The sequence below is a fragment of the Myotis daubentonii genome, chromosome 7 (assembly GCF_963259705.1).
Source record: "Myotis daubentonii chromosome 7, mMyoDau2.1, whole genome shotgun sequence".
NCBI lineage: Eukaryota > Metazoa > Chordata > Mammalia > Chiroptera > Vespertilionidae > Myotis > Myotis daubentonii.
In genome coordinates this window covers 78,290,287-78,307,128 of record NC_081846.1, presented here as the reverse complement: position 1 = coordinate 78,307,128, position 16,842 = coordinate 78,290,287, and the positions used below count along the sequence as shown (strand labels likewise).

At 47.7% G+C, this 16,842-nt stretch overlaps 1 protein-coding gene across 4 annotated transcripts in view; it reads left to right on the top strand.

Moving 5' to 3' along the window:
• MGAT5 (alpha-1,6-mannosylglycoprotein 6-beta-N-acetylglucosaminyltransferase) overlaps positions 1-16,842 on the top strand; it is a 362,213-nt gene that overhangs the window by 314,425 nt on the left and 30,946 nt on the right. For all 4 annotated transcript variants that reach the window (XM_059704617.1, XM_059704616.1, XM_059704618.1 and 1 more), the window contains 2 exons: positions 1,786-1,935; positions 11,627-11,773. In XM_059704617.1, the coding sequence (XP_059560600.1) occupies positions 1,786-1,935; positions 11,627-11,773 (297 nt within the window). The remainder of the gene's footprint in view (positions 1-1,785; positions 1,936-11,626; positions 11,774-16,842) is intronic.

Sequence of the window (16,842 nt, the reverse complement as noted above, 5' to 3'; positions counted from 1 at the left end):
TCTCAGCTCTTCCCCCCAAAACTGGCAGCTGGCCTATAACTGAATCTGAACTTAACCTCTGGTCTGTAGTTGCCCCGACTCCAACACTAAATGACCTTCTTGCTCAAAAGCCCAGGGTCATCTGGCGGTAATCTCTCTGTGAACAGGATTCAGCTCCCGAGAGAGGGCCGTTGGCTCAGCTCCTCTTCCTGAGCTGGACACACTGTCCCAGCTGCTGGCCAGCGAGGAATGGGTCCCCCCCGGGCCAGCTGCAGCCTGGGCCAGTCAGCAGTGGCAGGGGTGAGGATGGAGATGGAGTCCCTGAGAAGGGGTTTGTGAGGGTACAACTAGCCCAAGAACTATGTCAGAGGACCCCTCAAATGAACTTACATCACACCAGAGTGGTGACCCTAAATTTGGCTCAAGCTCTGCATGGGAAGTCACTATTTATAAACTGCCGTCACTTCTGCACTAATTCAAGGGCATACATCTCTGAAGTAATGGATTTACCATCTCCCGGCCACACCAAACGCACATGAAATTAAGCTTTCAGCAAAGCGTTCGTTGTATTCACACGTTAGGCTGCAGAGGTGGGCTTGGCTGACTCCGAACAGTCCGCCTGGAGAACATGACCTGTGCTTTTCGGTCATGAAGACTTTAATAGTGATTTGAAACATGTACCCCCAAAGTTGAGAGTCCTTTGTAATAATTGTCACCAGGACAGTGAATGGCAGAGGGCAGACCCTGCACCCCGCTCCTGATGTCACGAGGCACTCCCCATGTCCTTGGAATGAGGACCCAACCTCCGGGGCCGGCAGAGAAGTGTTCGCCCGTCCTCTGTGCTCTGCGTGCTGTGCTCCGATTCACACACCTATGTTCCCTGCCACCCTAAGTCACAAAACTGGCAATGACTGCATTTTCCTGGAGTGTCTGAGGACAGGCTCAGACACAGAAACCGTGTCCCACTCTCATACAACTGGAAAGCATTACAGAGCCGAATCTTTCAAATTACAAAAAAAGAAAAGCAGCCCACAACCCCAGCGTATGCAACTTAGTCCCAGAGAAACGTGCGGAGCAGGGAAGTGTGCTTGCTTCTGCTTGGCAGGTGGTTTTGATTCTGACAATGCGCCTCAAAATTCTGTCCAGGAAAGAGGTTTTGTTTTGCTGCTAATAAAAGTAAAACTACTCTCAGATGTTTAGGGCTCATCAGGGTTTACGTTTAGTCTGCTTTTCACTTTTGCCTACCTGGATAGTCTTCTCTCTCCAGCTGCCAAGTCAATCACCATGGATTCTGGGAAACTCTCTCCTCATGATGCAGATTAGGTGGGATCCTGTTCCGACAAGATGAGTTAATCATCACTAGAAATATTGGCAGGAGCTGGGGATTGTTTGTGCTCCTCGGGGACAGCTTAGTGTCTCCGGATAAATAAATATTCAAGTCCAACCTTGCCTTCCCCAATCTCCTCGCCCATAGGCAGACCCGCCAGAAGCAAAGTGTTGGGTCTCTTGGTAATTTACCAAGCAAGGATGATACCCCCAAACATTTGGCCTTGAGCTAGCATTGGTATTCAATAATAGGTCGCTGTATAATACTTGCTTCTTGCAAAATTGTACAGTTTGTCATATGACCATTTTTACCCTCAAAATCCAGTCAGATTACTTTTGAAAGAAATTTTAGGAGTTGGACTGCAATGTTTCTGCAGCGTTTGTGTTAGGAACTCCCATGCCTGTGGCCCCAGCTTTGAGACAGGTGCTATAAGGATGGAAAGACATGAGGAACGCCTTTCTCTTGTGTCCCCTCTACAGAATAAGAAGATCTACCTGGACATTATTCACACATACATGGAAGTGCATGCTACCGTTTATGGCTCCAGCACGAAGAATATTCCCAGTTATGTGAAAAACCACGGTATCCTCAGTGGGCGGGACCTGCAGTTTCTTCTCCGAGAAACCAAGGTGAGTTTTTGGTGGCTTGGTAAAAATACATCAGCGATGTTTTCAGGTTTGTTTCTGCTGGCGTTGAAAATGGGATCGGAATCTCTCTCATGCTTTCTTTTCAAAGCTGCAGTAGTTCTTTAGGTTATTTCTGGGCAGTGAAAAGTCAGTGAATTGTGGAAGGAGGTTGCCACAGTGTAAAACTTGCTCACTGAGGACCTGCTCTGGACCAGGTATCCCGTGAGGGGCCAGCGTCGGGGGCCAGACTTTCAGATGGGGCAGTGGCTTTCACAACAAGCCTGGCTGCTTCACTGCCCCACCTCCCCATCACCACTGTTCACGGAATTGTTCCCCCAGCCAGCTTTTGCTCTCATGTCCTCACTTGGGCTGCACGCTGAAGGAGTTCAGACAAGGGAAATACCTCTTCAGGCTCAAGGAGTGGGGAAGGTGTCCTGAGAGATGTAAGAGATGAGAAACTGAGGGGTGTGGGTGCTCCTGGCCTGGGAACAGACAGCAGTGAGAGCCAGGTGCTGGAGTGGAGATAACACATTCAGGCGAGAGTGGAATCCAACCCGGCTAGTCTAACTAGTGTTGGGAAGTAGTAGAAGATGAACTCTGATAAGGGGCAAAGGGGCTGGCTGGTTGTCAGGGACAGAGACAGGGTTCAGAACACATGGTGCAGGGAGCCTGGGAGCCCTGGATGGATGATGAATATGTTGTTTTAACAATGTGGGAGGTCTCTCCCAGTGTCTGTAACTCTGCCATGCGGTACCAAATGAAATCAAGGGACTTACGAATAGACCAGAGTTTGGTTTCGAAGGGTTGGTAGTGTATTAGGCAAGCTCTCAAGTTTATTGTTAAGCTTTCTTGTGTGAATATTACAGATACTGACTGAGCAGTTCTGTGGGCCAGGCACTGTGCAAGGGGTGCAGGGTGAGGGAAACAAGCAGACCCTTGCTCAGTGTTTCCTAAAGGATGAGCGGCTCATTCTCATAGTGAATTTTGGCTCTGTCCCTGACGGAATGTGTTTTCATCCTCAAGGTAGGGGAGGGAGGCTGAGTGGATGAACCTCTGTGGCCTAATAGGGTTTTATACTCACTGTGGGATACTTTGATTTTGGAAAGTATTTTCACATGTGCTGTCCTGTGTAATCCTCACAACTGCCCCCAGAGGTAGGCAGGGCAGGTACTATTGTTAACTTTATTCTCAACAGGAGGAAGCAGACCAGAGAGCTGGGCTTGCCCACAGTCCCTGAGGTCTCTGGAAGGTGCCTGTAAAGGGTGACTTTTTATTGTAAATTAAAGCTCTGCTGGCCTTTGACACACCATCCTCAGGAATAAGCACTCCGACATTTAATGGATGCTGTCCAGACAAAGAGCTGCCTGTTTCTGCATATGTAAATGGTCTGACCATCTCTACCTCCAAGCCATTGTGCAGTGCGGTGCATGACTAAACTAGCTTGATAAGTCATTTATGTCCGTGGCTGAAGGTGTGGTTGTCTTAATGGGGACTTTCTTTCCTTATAAGGTCTCCTTAGTCCGAAGCCTGGCAGCCGGGAAGGCACTGTGTCCCCAGCTCGCACTGTGTGCTTCCCACTCACCTTCCGTCCCGGGCGGTGTCTTAGAATCATTAGAATATGTGGGTCCTTTGGTGGCAATGCTGTTTTGCCATTTGCCTCATTTTACTTTTCCCCACGTAGATTGTGGGAAAAGCTCAGGCTCCTTTCAAATGACCTTTGGCAGCACTGTTTTCAGCAGTGTGGCGTTGCCGTCTCATACACGTCCCTTAGCCCAGCCTCCCTCGTGAATGTCTTACTCTGCCCTGCAAATTTCAAAGGAGCTCTTATTACCTACCCTCCATTTACCTGTTCGGAAATGAGACACAGGCTGGGGCGGAGGCCCCCTCTATGCAGGGAAGGGAAGGGCTGAGGCCTGGAAGTCCCAGGCCACCAGCGATTGCCTGCCAACAAAGGGTTGTGGCTTCAATGTTGAGTGCAAGGGTGTATATTTATCCTTGAAAAATTGTTTCTTCAGAGGATGTCACTGGTCCCATTTTGTACTGCCTGTTCAGCTATCTAGAATATACTAAAGTATTTCGAGTAGAATTATGGCTAAAACAGTGGGAAAATATGATGGAAATGAGGCAGTGTACTGCCAAGACCCCCCTCCCCAACCCCTTACTCCAGAACACAGCAGCAGGCACTAAAATGAATGAACCTTGAGCTCTGAAATAATGACACTGAAGATCAGTCAGGCTTTGCATATATAACCCTCTCTGCCTCGTACTCCTTTCTGTGTGTCTCTGAGCAATTTAAAAGCAATTTATTACAACCCGCATGGAAGCGAGACTGGAGATGCAGAGGAGCAAATGCATGTGGGATGAGTGGCTTTTAGGCTCCTTTGCAGGAGAGAGGAGCGAGCCTGGCGCTCCTCGAGGTTTAGAGACAGACCGAAATGATTGATGCTTAACCAGCTTCTGACTCATTCTTTTTCTTTATGAGCCATCTTCGAATCTGCACCAAGCTCAGGAAACTGTCTGCTCAGCAGAATTTGGTCCTGGCCTGCTATTAGGGCCAGGTGTCATTAGCAGGCGCCAGCTGCAGGGTGCCCGCAAAGACGGGAGGAATTCAGTGGCACCGACATCAGGCTGAGAGAACTGGGAAGTCCTGGACTTCTAATAGGCATATACATTTGGAGGGAGTCATTGTTTATCAGAGGAGCAGACAAGTCATGGATCCTGCGGACTCCAGGGTTGCAGGTTAAGCCAGAAAATCCAAACATTTTTTAGTTTAAGTCCCCATCTCTTTTCATGTGATTTCTTCCTTTCCTTCCTAATTTTAACCTCTTCGTGCCCACTCCCCCTGGTCTCCCCATGGAAGCTCCTTGCAGAATGGGTGTTTCTCGTCCTACACTGGATGGAGGAGCATTTAGAGGGAGCCAGAACACGTATCTCCCTTTCTTTTCTTTTTTTCTTTTTTAAAATTATATTTTATTTTTATCAACATTATTATAGATGTCTCCCCCCCCCCCCCTTTGCCCACCTCCACCCAAAACTCACCCTTCCCTCCCTCTGACCCTAACCACACAGTTGTCTGTGGGTTATGCTTATATGTTCTTTGGCTAATCCCTTCGCCTCCTTTCATTCTATCCACCCCACCTTCTCCCCTCTGACTTCTGTCAGTTTGTTCCATCTGTACGTTCCTCTGTTTTTATTTTGTTGGTCAGTTTATTTTGTTCATTAGATTCCACATCTAAGTGAGATCATATGGTATCTATTGTTCTCTGCCTGGCTTATTTCACTTAGCATAATATTCTCCAGGTCCATCCAAGCTCAAGTACCTCTCTTTCTACAGCAAAAGTTTGAGAACAAATTCTGGCTATGGGAAACCAGGCAGAAGCCACTGCTACTCACGCTGTTGCTGCACCTCCTCTCCCTCCAAATCTCTGCTCATTCCCCTCTAACCCCGGTGGGTCACAGTTTCCGTGTCCTCACCATGTCATATGACAGCTTACCTGCAGGGCTCACCTAGAAGCTTGGGCAGGGTTGGAAGATGCTGTCCCTCTCCCATCCTATCCTCCTGTCTGACACTCCCCCTGGCCACCAATCAACCATGGCTCTTTCCTCGAGCTTGGAGTCCTCTGAGCTGGTACCATTGGAACGCATCTTCATATGCCTTTCTCAGAAACCCAGGGCTGAGACAGCCACCGCTGAGGAACCCAACCCCTGTGGCTCATGTGGCAGAGGGCTTTGCTTGTTCTGTTTGCAGGTAGTTCTCATGCCTAGAATAGTGCCTGGCTTGTAGAGGGCCTTCAGATCATTAAGAATGAGGAAGAAGTCAACATGAAATCTGTTTGCTATCTGGGATCTTGTGGTCATGCCCTCTGGGAGTGACTTCTTGCTTTTCTCATGAATCACTCACCTGGGTCTCCAGGATCTCCCCAGCATTCCTTCTGATGCCCTGACCTGCCCCTCATGACCCTGGGAGACCGCCCACGAGCTTACTTACTAATGGAGCCGTCCGCCCTCCAGTTCTATTTCAGATGCGGACACACTCGCCCTCAAGCAAGCAGTTTTCATCCTAGTGACCAGCACCTAAGTTATTCTTGTTCCAACTCGATGGAAAAAAGTTGCACACATATATTCCTCTCTCTCTCCCCTCCCACATATGTGTGTAGAATGAAGAGTGTGTAGAGATATGATTCAGTGACCTCTCTGACTTCCAGAACAAAAGCATATCCCCACATCCAAATACACATGAGACATCCAGCATCTCCTCGCAGACACACTTGATTGCTGGAAAAAGCTAACCTGTTAGTATGTATTCCCTTGCTCATTTCTCTGCCAAATGAATACTAAGAACTGGATATGTTCCAGGAATTACTTTAGGCACTTTTGATACAGAGATGACTAAGGCTGTTTTGCCCACAACAAATATACAGGTGTTGGGGAGGAGACACACAGGGAACTATAAAAGGTGAAAAAGTACACAGGTAGGAGTAGAAATAATATAAAATAGTGATACCACAATAAACCTTCCTGTGGCGCTGTGAGCAGGGTCAGCCGTTCAGTTTTGTAAAGTGTTGCCCTGTGACTGGTGAAGCCGATGAAACATGGGGTGAGGCTGCTGTGGAGGACCGAGTCCATCTCAGTCACTTTTCACGCACTTAGCATATTCATTTCATCATGGTGCCCATGATGGCAGGGTTTTACTACAATAACAGCCATTTTCTCTAACCCTTACCTGTGCTAAGCTGTTCCGGGAGTCATCTCTTTGTCTCAAGAGTCCTCTGATCTGGGTACCACTGGAACCCATCCTCATGTGCTGGCGACACGGCTGTTGGGCGCCTCGCTGTGGGGAGCTGAGGGGTCCGTCTGGTGTGGGATTCGGGTGAGGCGGGCTGGTCAGAGGCTGTTCCTCTGAGGAGTGATACCTGAGCTGCCTTTTGAGGGGAAACCTGTCATGCTGGCAAGGTGGAGATGGTCAGCATCTCAGTTTTAAATTAATCCAGATAGCCTCTTACTCCACCATCTCCATCTACAATGCCAACCGATTCCATTTGATTCTGTACTGGACCTTCCAGATGCCTGGAGCGCAGGGAGTTTGAGTTCTGATGCTTGTGTTTCACTTTGTTTCTGAAAGGCCAGTTAGGTAACTTGGCAGACTTTGGGAGTCGACTCAGTAAGCTGGTCTCCAGGAAGTAGTCTTGGGTTTAGCAGCATCTTTGGGCCCTAAAACACGCTTGTCTTTGTCTCCTGGCCCCTCCAGCTCTTTGCAAGAGAATTTTCCGGTAGCGTCGGTCAGGGGCTTGGAGTAGCCATGAGAGGGTGTAGCCAAACCCATATGGGTGAGAATTTGGCTGCTGTTGTCTCTCCTCGGCATTGGGTGCCAAAGGGAAGATACATGGCCAGAGAAGGGACCCCCACAGGCTACCTGAAATTGTCTCGATACCTAGCCATTGTATGAATTCATTTTAAAGATATAAAAGGGATACCAAAAATATCTTGATTCCCCATCATTATATGAAGAATACACAAGGCTTAGCGATAGCATGTGACTCATGGGACTGGCCTTTCCATGGAGCAGTCACTATAAACCATGTCCTCTCTCTTCCTATGGATGTCCCTCCCCTTTTTTTAGTCCAGGTGCTTTATGAAACAGTGAAAACTCATTAATACACATGCAGGTGCTGAACATTTTATAAAAGCCCACAACCAAAACTCCTACACACCTTAACTCCAGCTAAGCAGTAAAAGGTCGTGGATATGCCGCTGCATGAAGTTGAACCTGGATTTGAACTTGGACTACTGTTTAGTAAGCACTTACTAAGTGCCAGGCTTTAGAATATATCCTTCCCTTGAAATATCTCATTTAATCCTCACAGAAGCCCCATGAAATATAGTACTATTTTCCCCACTTAACACATGCAAAGACAGGTTTAGAGAGCTGGTGTTACCTTGACCAATGACCCCTACCTAGAGAGAATAGATGATAAAGATGGGCCTTTAGAATCCATGGGAAGAGGCATGTAACCATTTCCCACAGTTACAGAACCTGGGATATGATGGAGTTAAGACGTGAACCCTGGTCTCCCGGGTCCCAGAGCCTGTGCTGCTAACCACTGCGTTGTCCTGATCACTTTGTGCCAGTAATTAATTTAATGGGTAAGCTGAGGATCATTCACTGCTCAGACCAACCAATCTGAACCCATTAGTTCACCCTGCACACATTCCTCCTGAGCCACCTTCCAACTTGCCTAATTAAAACTAATCTGAAAAGTGTTTGTTGATTGTATGTTTCTTATTTTGTATTACCTTGGATATTCCTCGTCAAAAGTGACTGGAAGCTGACCAAGACCATGGGGTCTTTCTGGGAAATGACCGTGGTCCAGGATGGAGGGATTCTTTCTGAAGGACTCCCCTGAGGAGGTGGGAACAGTTCCGTGTCTCCTTTCACACAGAGCGAGCATCTGAGTGGCTTCCCTGAAACTCTGTGGATGCACAGGCGTGCCCTAGTCTTGTGCCATGAATAAGACATATGGCGCATCATCTGTTCCCTCTTGCTTAATATTAGTTGGGAAGTTTAACTTTAGAGCATGTAATCCCTCTGTTTGGAAATGCTCACTGATGGAGCCAGAGTTGCAGCCCTGGAGCTGTTCTGTCATCTGGAGTATCCTCGTTAGATTCCGGCTTCTGTCGGCCAGATGAAGGGCACATAAAATACCCAGTTTCCTCCTGAACCGCGAAGCCTCTGCACTTGAGTGCCTTCTTGTAGTGTGTCTCTTGCCCCCGTGCTGAGGAAATCTGAAAGTGGGCAGAATGCCAGGGAAAGAGGGGGCCCAGGTGCAGGTAATTCAGCGTGGTTAGGGTACCACTGTATGCGTGACAAAGCTGTACACCAGTGGTTCTCAACCTGTGGGTCGCGACCCCTTTGGTGGTCAAACAACCCTTTCACAGGGGTCGCCTAAGACCATCCTGCATATCAGATATTTGCATTACGATTCATAGCAGTAGCAACATTACAGTTATGAAGTAGCAACGAAAATAATTTTATGGTTGGGTGACAACTTGAGGAACTGTATTTAAAGGGCCAGAAGGTTGGGAACCACTGCCGTACACCCTCAGGAGTCTACGGAACACCCTTGTGATGATGAACTCCCTGCCCTACCCTGTTGTCATTCAGACCTGAAGTATGCTGTTTGACCTTAATACGTCTGTCCATCACAAAGTCACAGGAAATGAGTGCCCAGGAAGCAAGGAAAATGTTGCTTATTGACAGAACAAAAACTTGTTTTGCATTTCCAAATAATGCATTTCCTGTATTTCTAACTAGTGCCATGAGAAAACATTGCCAAGAAACTGTGTGGTATTTGCTTAAGCTTCATCCTAAAATGGTGCGGCTTTGGAGAGTTCGCCCAGAGTGTTTGCTTCGTGTGCACTGTGGTATTCCAGTGCCAGCAGGGCGGAAGGGATGGTGCAAATTGTCATTCACATATAATTAAACCTGGGTCACACTCAAGCCCATTAAGCAAGAGCCTCAAATCCTTTTAATTAATGGGTTCAGATTGGTTGGTCTGAAGGAGCTAATTAAATTTTTCCAGGATTTTCTATTTAAATAGACAAGTATCATGCTTCCCACATTTCCTCCTAAGTTGTTTGCAGTTTGGAGTTGATGAAGGTGTCGGCCCTCTGTGGCAGGACTGAGTCTCAGGGTCCGGAAGCGCCGAGTTCCAGGGCTCAGAGTAAACCCACCTGCATGGAACTTCATCTTCCCAGCACCTATCTTCTCCATGGCATCTGGAGCTCTCTGCCGGGTAGAGGTTGTCTTCCCCCTGGACAACTGGTCCCTCTTCCCCCAAATCAGACGGGGAGGGCAGGCCACAGAAATCAAAGCCTCAAGGATGGTAACCCTGGGTTCTTCATATTTAAGGGAGTTGAGGTGTCTTAGCCCTACAGTACAACTTGCCCATTTTCTTCCATTTCTCCTGCTGCTATTAGGCATGCCTCTTTCCGAGGCACATGCTCCGGCCACACCCTATACACAGAAATCCTCTCCGATAAATCTCACTCCCGCTAGTGACAGCTTAAGAATAAGATCCAGAAAAGGGGCCTCTAGTGGCATGGAGGTGCACCTGATATCCTGCAGCTCGCAGGCTCCTGCGTCCATGTTCCCTCCCCACCCCAAGTCTCCAGTGGTTCTGCCTGAGAGATATGACCCAGCCAGCAGGGGAGCTCTATTGGCTTCTCAGAACCTCCTTTCTCTTTAATACCCCCAGCCCCACTACCTTCATGGATGTTTCTGACAGTGTAGCCAGTCCTCTCAAGGTTTGCAGGAAATGAGAGATTATTCCTCCAAACAGCGAAATGGTTAAGTGTGCACTGTTCGGTGCAAAAGAACATAATAATTATAGGATGGGGGATCTTTCCTGAGAAGCAGAGATTTTAGTTTCTAGCCACGGAAAAATCCCTGTGGGGCTACATGACTCTCCAGTGTGGGGAGTGTGGGCCATGCTCAGTGTTCCGCCCTGGAGTCGCGTGCCCACCACATACATCCTGTGTCTTCCAGGGAGCCCGGCAGCCTGAGCTCAGGGCTCTCTAGGCAGAACCGTTCTAAATAACCGTTCAGTTAAAGCAGCTGCCATGGAAGGATGGCTGGGAAAGGAGAAGCCAGCCTCCTGCCCTGTGGGCTCTGCAGCATCCTCCCTTCCCTCTCCGTCCTGGCAGCAGAGGTGTCCTCAGTGTGATGGCAGAAGGAGACGATGCCCTGGGGCCCATTGTCCTTTGTCCCTTGCTGTGCCTCTGGAGACAGTGACTACAGACCTGGCTCCTGATGTGGGTAGGGAGAGCACACAGGTCGCCAGGCCCAGACGTGGACCCGCCTGGCAGTCACTGCAGCTCTGCGGCCCTGGGACATAGCCCATGGCAATGAAGCGCAGGAGGCGTTTCTGTGAGGTTTCATTTCCGCACCTGGTAGTCAGTGCCCCAGACCTGCGGGTCCCCTTTGTCACCCTGCTCTCAGCTGAGGTTGCTGGGTGGACCCAGAAGGTGTGTTTCTGCTGCCATCTATGGTCTGCTGCGGGGAAGCACGCAGTGTGCTTGCTGGCTATGGAAGCAGCCTTGCCCAGTTCGCAGCTTGGCACCCTCTCCACATGAGAAAATAAAAACCAAGATGTTGGTGTCCCGACGTGAAAACCCCGTTATGAAAACCTGTGTTTACTGACTTGCCATCATTTTAAAGCAGCTCCATTTGAACTGTAATCAAACTACCAAGTGACCTTGCTGTCCCCCTGCCCAGTGGCCCTGAAAGGGCCTGTTGTTCCTTGGCTCAGTGAAGAAACCTTCTGTTTAGTCAGGCAAGTGTTTTTCCAATCATGCCTCCTGGTGAGTTACAGAACGATGATTGTTGGGTCTTGTTTTTGTTTGTTTGTTTTTATTCTTTTGATGCCTCCACTTTCCTACCCCCTCTACTGCCTGTCCCAACGCTTCCTTACTTTTTTAGCAAAGGAAAATATGAGGACCCACACAGCTCAGGAGCCCGGAAGGTGCCTGGTACTGCTGTCGACTGACCTCCCTTCGCCCCGTCTCCCAAGGCCTAGGGGTCTTCCAGGCTTTCTGGGCCTCCCACACAGGACTGGAGCGCAGAATCACCCCCGAGGGGCAGGGACGCCGGTTCTGATTGCTGTGTTTACGTGCAGTGTGTTTTTCTGTCTTACAGCTGTTTGTGGGCCTCGGGTTCCCCTATGAGGGCCCAGCTCCCCTGGAGGCCATCGCAAATGGATGTGCTTTTCTGAATCCCAAGTTCAACCCACCCAAAAGCAGCAAAAACACAGACTTTTTCATTGGCAAGCCAACTTTGAGAGAGGTAAGCATCTCTTAAAATCCTTCTACTGTCAATAACGTGATAATAGCTATGTCTTCAGTACTAAGAGCCCATGTAAGCTCACAGCCTTGGATGGTAGGTGCTACCAACTTCATTGAACATAGTTGGGTGGAAGGACGGAGTGAGGGGCTCAGAGGTGAAGCACATGATGGCATCCCATAGCTAGGTGGTGGTACAGCCAGGATTTGAATCCATTTCTGCCCCTCCACAAAGTGGGATTTTTTTCATTCCACCCCAGCTCTATCTTAATTCAGACATCTCCAGCTGAATGAGCTGAACTCTGATTTTCTGAATGGTTTGTTATGAAATAAGGAAGTCGGCTGGTTAACAGGTATTTTGACAGACCTACTGTCCATGGTGAGCTGTGAGGACTAAAAAGTGGGCTGCAGGTCCTTGAAAAACCATCAACCTTGAGAAACAGGATGCATCTGGGTAACCAAAGTGATGTATCTGGTGTGTGAGCCCACCGTCAGCAGGCGCCACCCTGAGAAGTAGTCCTTGCATTGCCCCAGCTGTTCGAAGAAGCTTTATTCACGGGTGGGGAACGACTGATCTGCGGGCCAGACAAGGACTGCAAAATCATTGGGTCTGGCCCTGCCAAGGCATCAGGGGTGAGTTCATTAAATGTTTGACCAAATATAGCAGGCTAATTTTTAAGTCGATAATTTTGTATGGCCTGAGAATGATGTTATAGAAATCCAAATGGCCCTTGGCTGAGAAAAGGTTCCCCACCCTTGCTTTATTGGAAGTGCCTTCAGAGATCCTCCTGAAAATCCACAGTGGGTGATGAATCACCATTGGAGGCAGTCAGAGTTTATTTGGGGCAATAAACAGAAGTCTTGTGGAGTATGTGAGTGACTAAGCTGGGTGTTTATGCAACTGGTTCTAAACAGGTGCATGCAAGAAACCATGGGATTGATTTTCTGTTATTCTGATGTAGTTCGTAAGCAGCCATGTGGGCTGCTGGCGAGGAGGAAGCCTGAGTATTGGCATCACTGCTGTGCCCTTGTCCTTTAGGGCCTTCTCCTAGGCCTAGGATAACCTGCTGGGCAGCGCTCCCCTGACATAGCAGCATATCACAGCACTGCTAAAGCATTCAGTGTGCAATGCTGCCACTTCTGAACATTTCTGGGTCGATTCTCCCAACCCCCAATACCACTTAAAGTGCATTTGCCATGGTTATTCTTTACTGATCAGCGATCTTACCAATTCACAGAGTTGATTATTTTGAGAATTCTTTCCTCTGACCCTCGAAATCATTGCTGAAATGGCCAGAGGAGATGGAGGAAGAGCAACAAGATCTGTAGATTATCCCAAAAAGATGAACCTGTGGCCCGGGTAACCCGGGGCAAGGCCTCCGTGTGTGTGTGTGTGTGTGTGTGTGTGTGTGTGTGTGTGCACGCGCGCCCTTTTTCCTTCTGCTAGTATAATAGATTTGAGTTCTTCGTTCTGGGGAGTGGTTTCTTTTGGGGAGGTCATTCCTCAGCAACACTCACGCACACCTGTGTGCCAGGTGCTGTGGGAACGCACAGTCTTTGGAAAGGGTTGAAAAGATGCTCCCAGCAGTGAGAACATCTGGATTTAGGAGCCTCTGCTTTGGCATGTGACTGACTTCTTTAAACCTTTGGCATTTGGGGTAGAAAATAAGAGCTAAAAAATGATCCCTGTATTTTAATTTAGATGAAGGAAATCTCAGAAGTTCTGTTTCTGCCCAGGTGTATAATTATTTGTAAGTTTTAAAAACATTTTTGTGATAGAATATTCATAATGTAAAACTGACCATTTTAAGATTTTTACGTGTACAATTCCCTGGCATTAAGTACATTCACGGTGTTGTCCAACTATCACCAGTCATTGTTTCCAGAACTTACTGTCCCGAACAGAACCTCTGTGCCAATTAAGCAGTAGCTTCCTCTTCTCCCCTCTGCACAGCCTCAGGTAAACTCTATTCCCTCTGCCTCTATAAACTTACATATTCTAGATACCGAATGTAAGTAGAATTGTACAGTATTTGTCCTTTTGTGACTGGTACATGTCACTTAGCATAATGTTTTCCAGGTTTATTCATGTTGAAGCATGTATCCGAACCACTTTTTTGTTGTTGTTGTTGTTGTTGTTGTTAATCCTCACCCAAGGATATTTTTTCCATTGGTTTTTAGAGAGTGGAAAGGAGGGGGAGAGAAACATTGATTGGTTGCCACCTGCACTCGCTCTGTTTGGGGCCGGGGTTCAAGCCTACAACCGAGGTACTTGCCCTTGACCAGAATTGAACCCACAGCCTTTCAGTTCATGGGCCAACATTTTGACCACTAGCCAAACCGGCTAGGATGGAATCATTTCCTTTTAAGACTGAATAATGTTCCATTGTATGGATATACCACACTTTATTTTCCCATTCTTGGGTTTTTTACTTTTTGTCTGTTGTGAACAACACTGCTTTGAATACTGGCATACAAGTATTTGCTGGAGTCCTTGCTTGTACTTCTTTGGGGTGTATACCTACAAGTGGAATTGTTAGAATTTACTTTTTTCTTATTTTGAAATAATTTTAGTTTTAATGAAAAGTTACAAAAATTGCAGAGTTTGGGTTATATCCTCATTCAGTTTCCTCTAATGGTAACACATTACAAAACCATTGTACAATGATCAAAACTAAGAAATTAACCTTGGGACCATAGTATTATCTAAACCACAAACTTTTATATGGACTTCACCAGATTTTCCAGTAATATCCTTCCTTTGTTCCAGGATCCAGTCCAGGACCTCACATTGCATTTTAACTGTCGTTTCTCCTTAGCTCCTCCAATCTGTGACAGTGCTTCAGTCTTTCTTTGCCATCTATGATTTTGTCATTTTGGAGGAGTGCGAGTCAGGTTTTTGTACACTGTCCCTCAATTTGGATTTGGCTGATGTATTCTCATGATTAGTGTGAGGGTTATACATATTTGCAGTAATACCACAGAAGTGATTGTGCCCTTTCCAATGTATCAGATAAGGGGTGCATCTTATCCCAAGTGACGTTAACCTTGATCACTTGGTTAAGAGAGTAACTATATAAAGTAGTAGTAACTATAAAGTTGCTGTTTGTCTTTAAATTGGGGAAATACTCTGAAACTGCACAAATATCCTGGTTCTCCTATTTATTTAAATTTATCTAAATTTTTTATGATCCTCACCTGAGGATATGTTTTTTTATTGATTTTAGAGGAAGGAAGGAAGGAAGGAAGGAAGAGAGAGAGAGAGAGAGAGAGAGAGAGAGAGAGAGAGAGAGAGAGAAACATTGATGTGAGAAACATTGAGAGGTTGCCTCCCATTTGTACCCTGACCAGGGATTGACCCCAGTATGTACTCTGACCATGAACCAAACCCCAACCTTTTGGTGTGCTAGACGATGCTCCAACCAACTGAGCCACCCAGCCAGGGCTTGCCTGTATCAGTGGATCCGTGGATCTTGCCTGTAGCAACTATTACTGTGGTGCTCTAATGGTGATTCTCTTTTCTCTCATCATGATTTCTTTTTAATGCATCAAAAGCAAGGAAACCCATCTCTTTCCTTACTGCAGTTTTTATAGACAAGCCTTTGAGAAATGATTGATCTTAGACTGTGTTAACAACTGGCACCTTTTCATTAGTGATAATTCTAAAGATTTTGATGCCACTTTGTTACAAGTGAGTACATTTTCCTGAAAAACAAACAAACAAAAACAAATGTAGGACAATTAAATACAGTCTAACTATTTCCCAGTGAATTATGTAATACTAGAGGCCCAGTGCACAAAATTCGTGGGGGGTGGGTGGTTCCTCAGCCCAGTCTGTACCCTCTTGCAGTCCAGGAGCCCTTGGGGGATGTCCAACTGACAGCTTAGGCCCGCCGCCCCCCCCCCCCCAGACATCCTTAGAGCTGCTGTGGAGGTGGGAGAGGCTCCCGCCACTGCTGCTGCACTTGCCAGCCGTGAGCCTGGCTTCTGGCTGAGCGGTGCTCCCCTTGTGGGATCGAGCTGAAACTGGCTCTCCAACATCCCCCAAGATGCCCCGGATTTCGAGAGGGCTCAGTCCAGGCCGAGGGACCCCACCGGTGCACGATCGGGGCTTGGGAGAGACGCGGGAGGTTGGCCGGCTGGGGAGGGACTGTGGGAGGGCTCCAGGGCATGTCCAGCCCATCTTGCTCAGTCCCAATCTATTGGCTGGACCCCAGCAGCAAGCTAACCTACTGGTTGGAGCATCTGCCCCCTGGTGGTCCGTGCATGTCATAGCGAGTGATTGAGCAGCCTTAGCATACCTAGCATATTATGCTTTGATTGGTTGAATGGCTGACTGGTCGACCAGACACTTAGCATATTTGGCTTTTATTACATAGGATTCCAGAGACCAGATTAGCAGTATGAAGTTATTGAGAAAAGTATGTTCATTATTTTCTATCAGGTGTCACCATTTAGTAATTTGCTTTTTGTTGAGATCATGGAGGGTTTCATTCTTTATTACTTAAAAGGAAACAGGCCTTGGAGCTGCCCCCAGTCATTTAGTTCCTCCTGGCCCTTCAGAGATGAGACTGGTTACAGTGGCTCTGTGGGATCTTTCAGCGGTCGCTTAGCAGGTGACCTCACACCAGTGACTCCACTGGTCCTGGCTCTCAGGTGACCTCACACAGGTGACTCCATTGGTCCTGGCTCTCAGGTGACCTCACACCAGTGATTCCATTGGTCCTGGCTCTCAGGTGACCTCACACCAGTGACTCCATTGGTCCTGGCTCTCAGGGAGGCCCGGGATGCAGAAGGTCAGTTGGCAGGTGTGCATGGTGCCCTACAGGGTCCATGGTACCAGTTGCTGCATAATCAATGGAAATGTATAAAAATACTAGTATAGTTAAGTCAGTGAAGGCAGGAAGCTACCTTGGAGCTGTGCCAGGTGGATGGTGTGCTGGGTTAACTGAGGAGGGTGGGGAGGAGCTGTGCTTTAAAGGGGAAGAAGAAGAGTGGGGTTCAAGCCTCAGGTACATGAATGCTAACGTGTTGGAAGGAAACCCAAGGTCACTTTACGTTATGCAGAAGGGC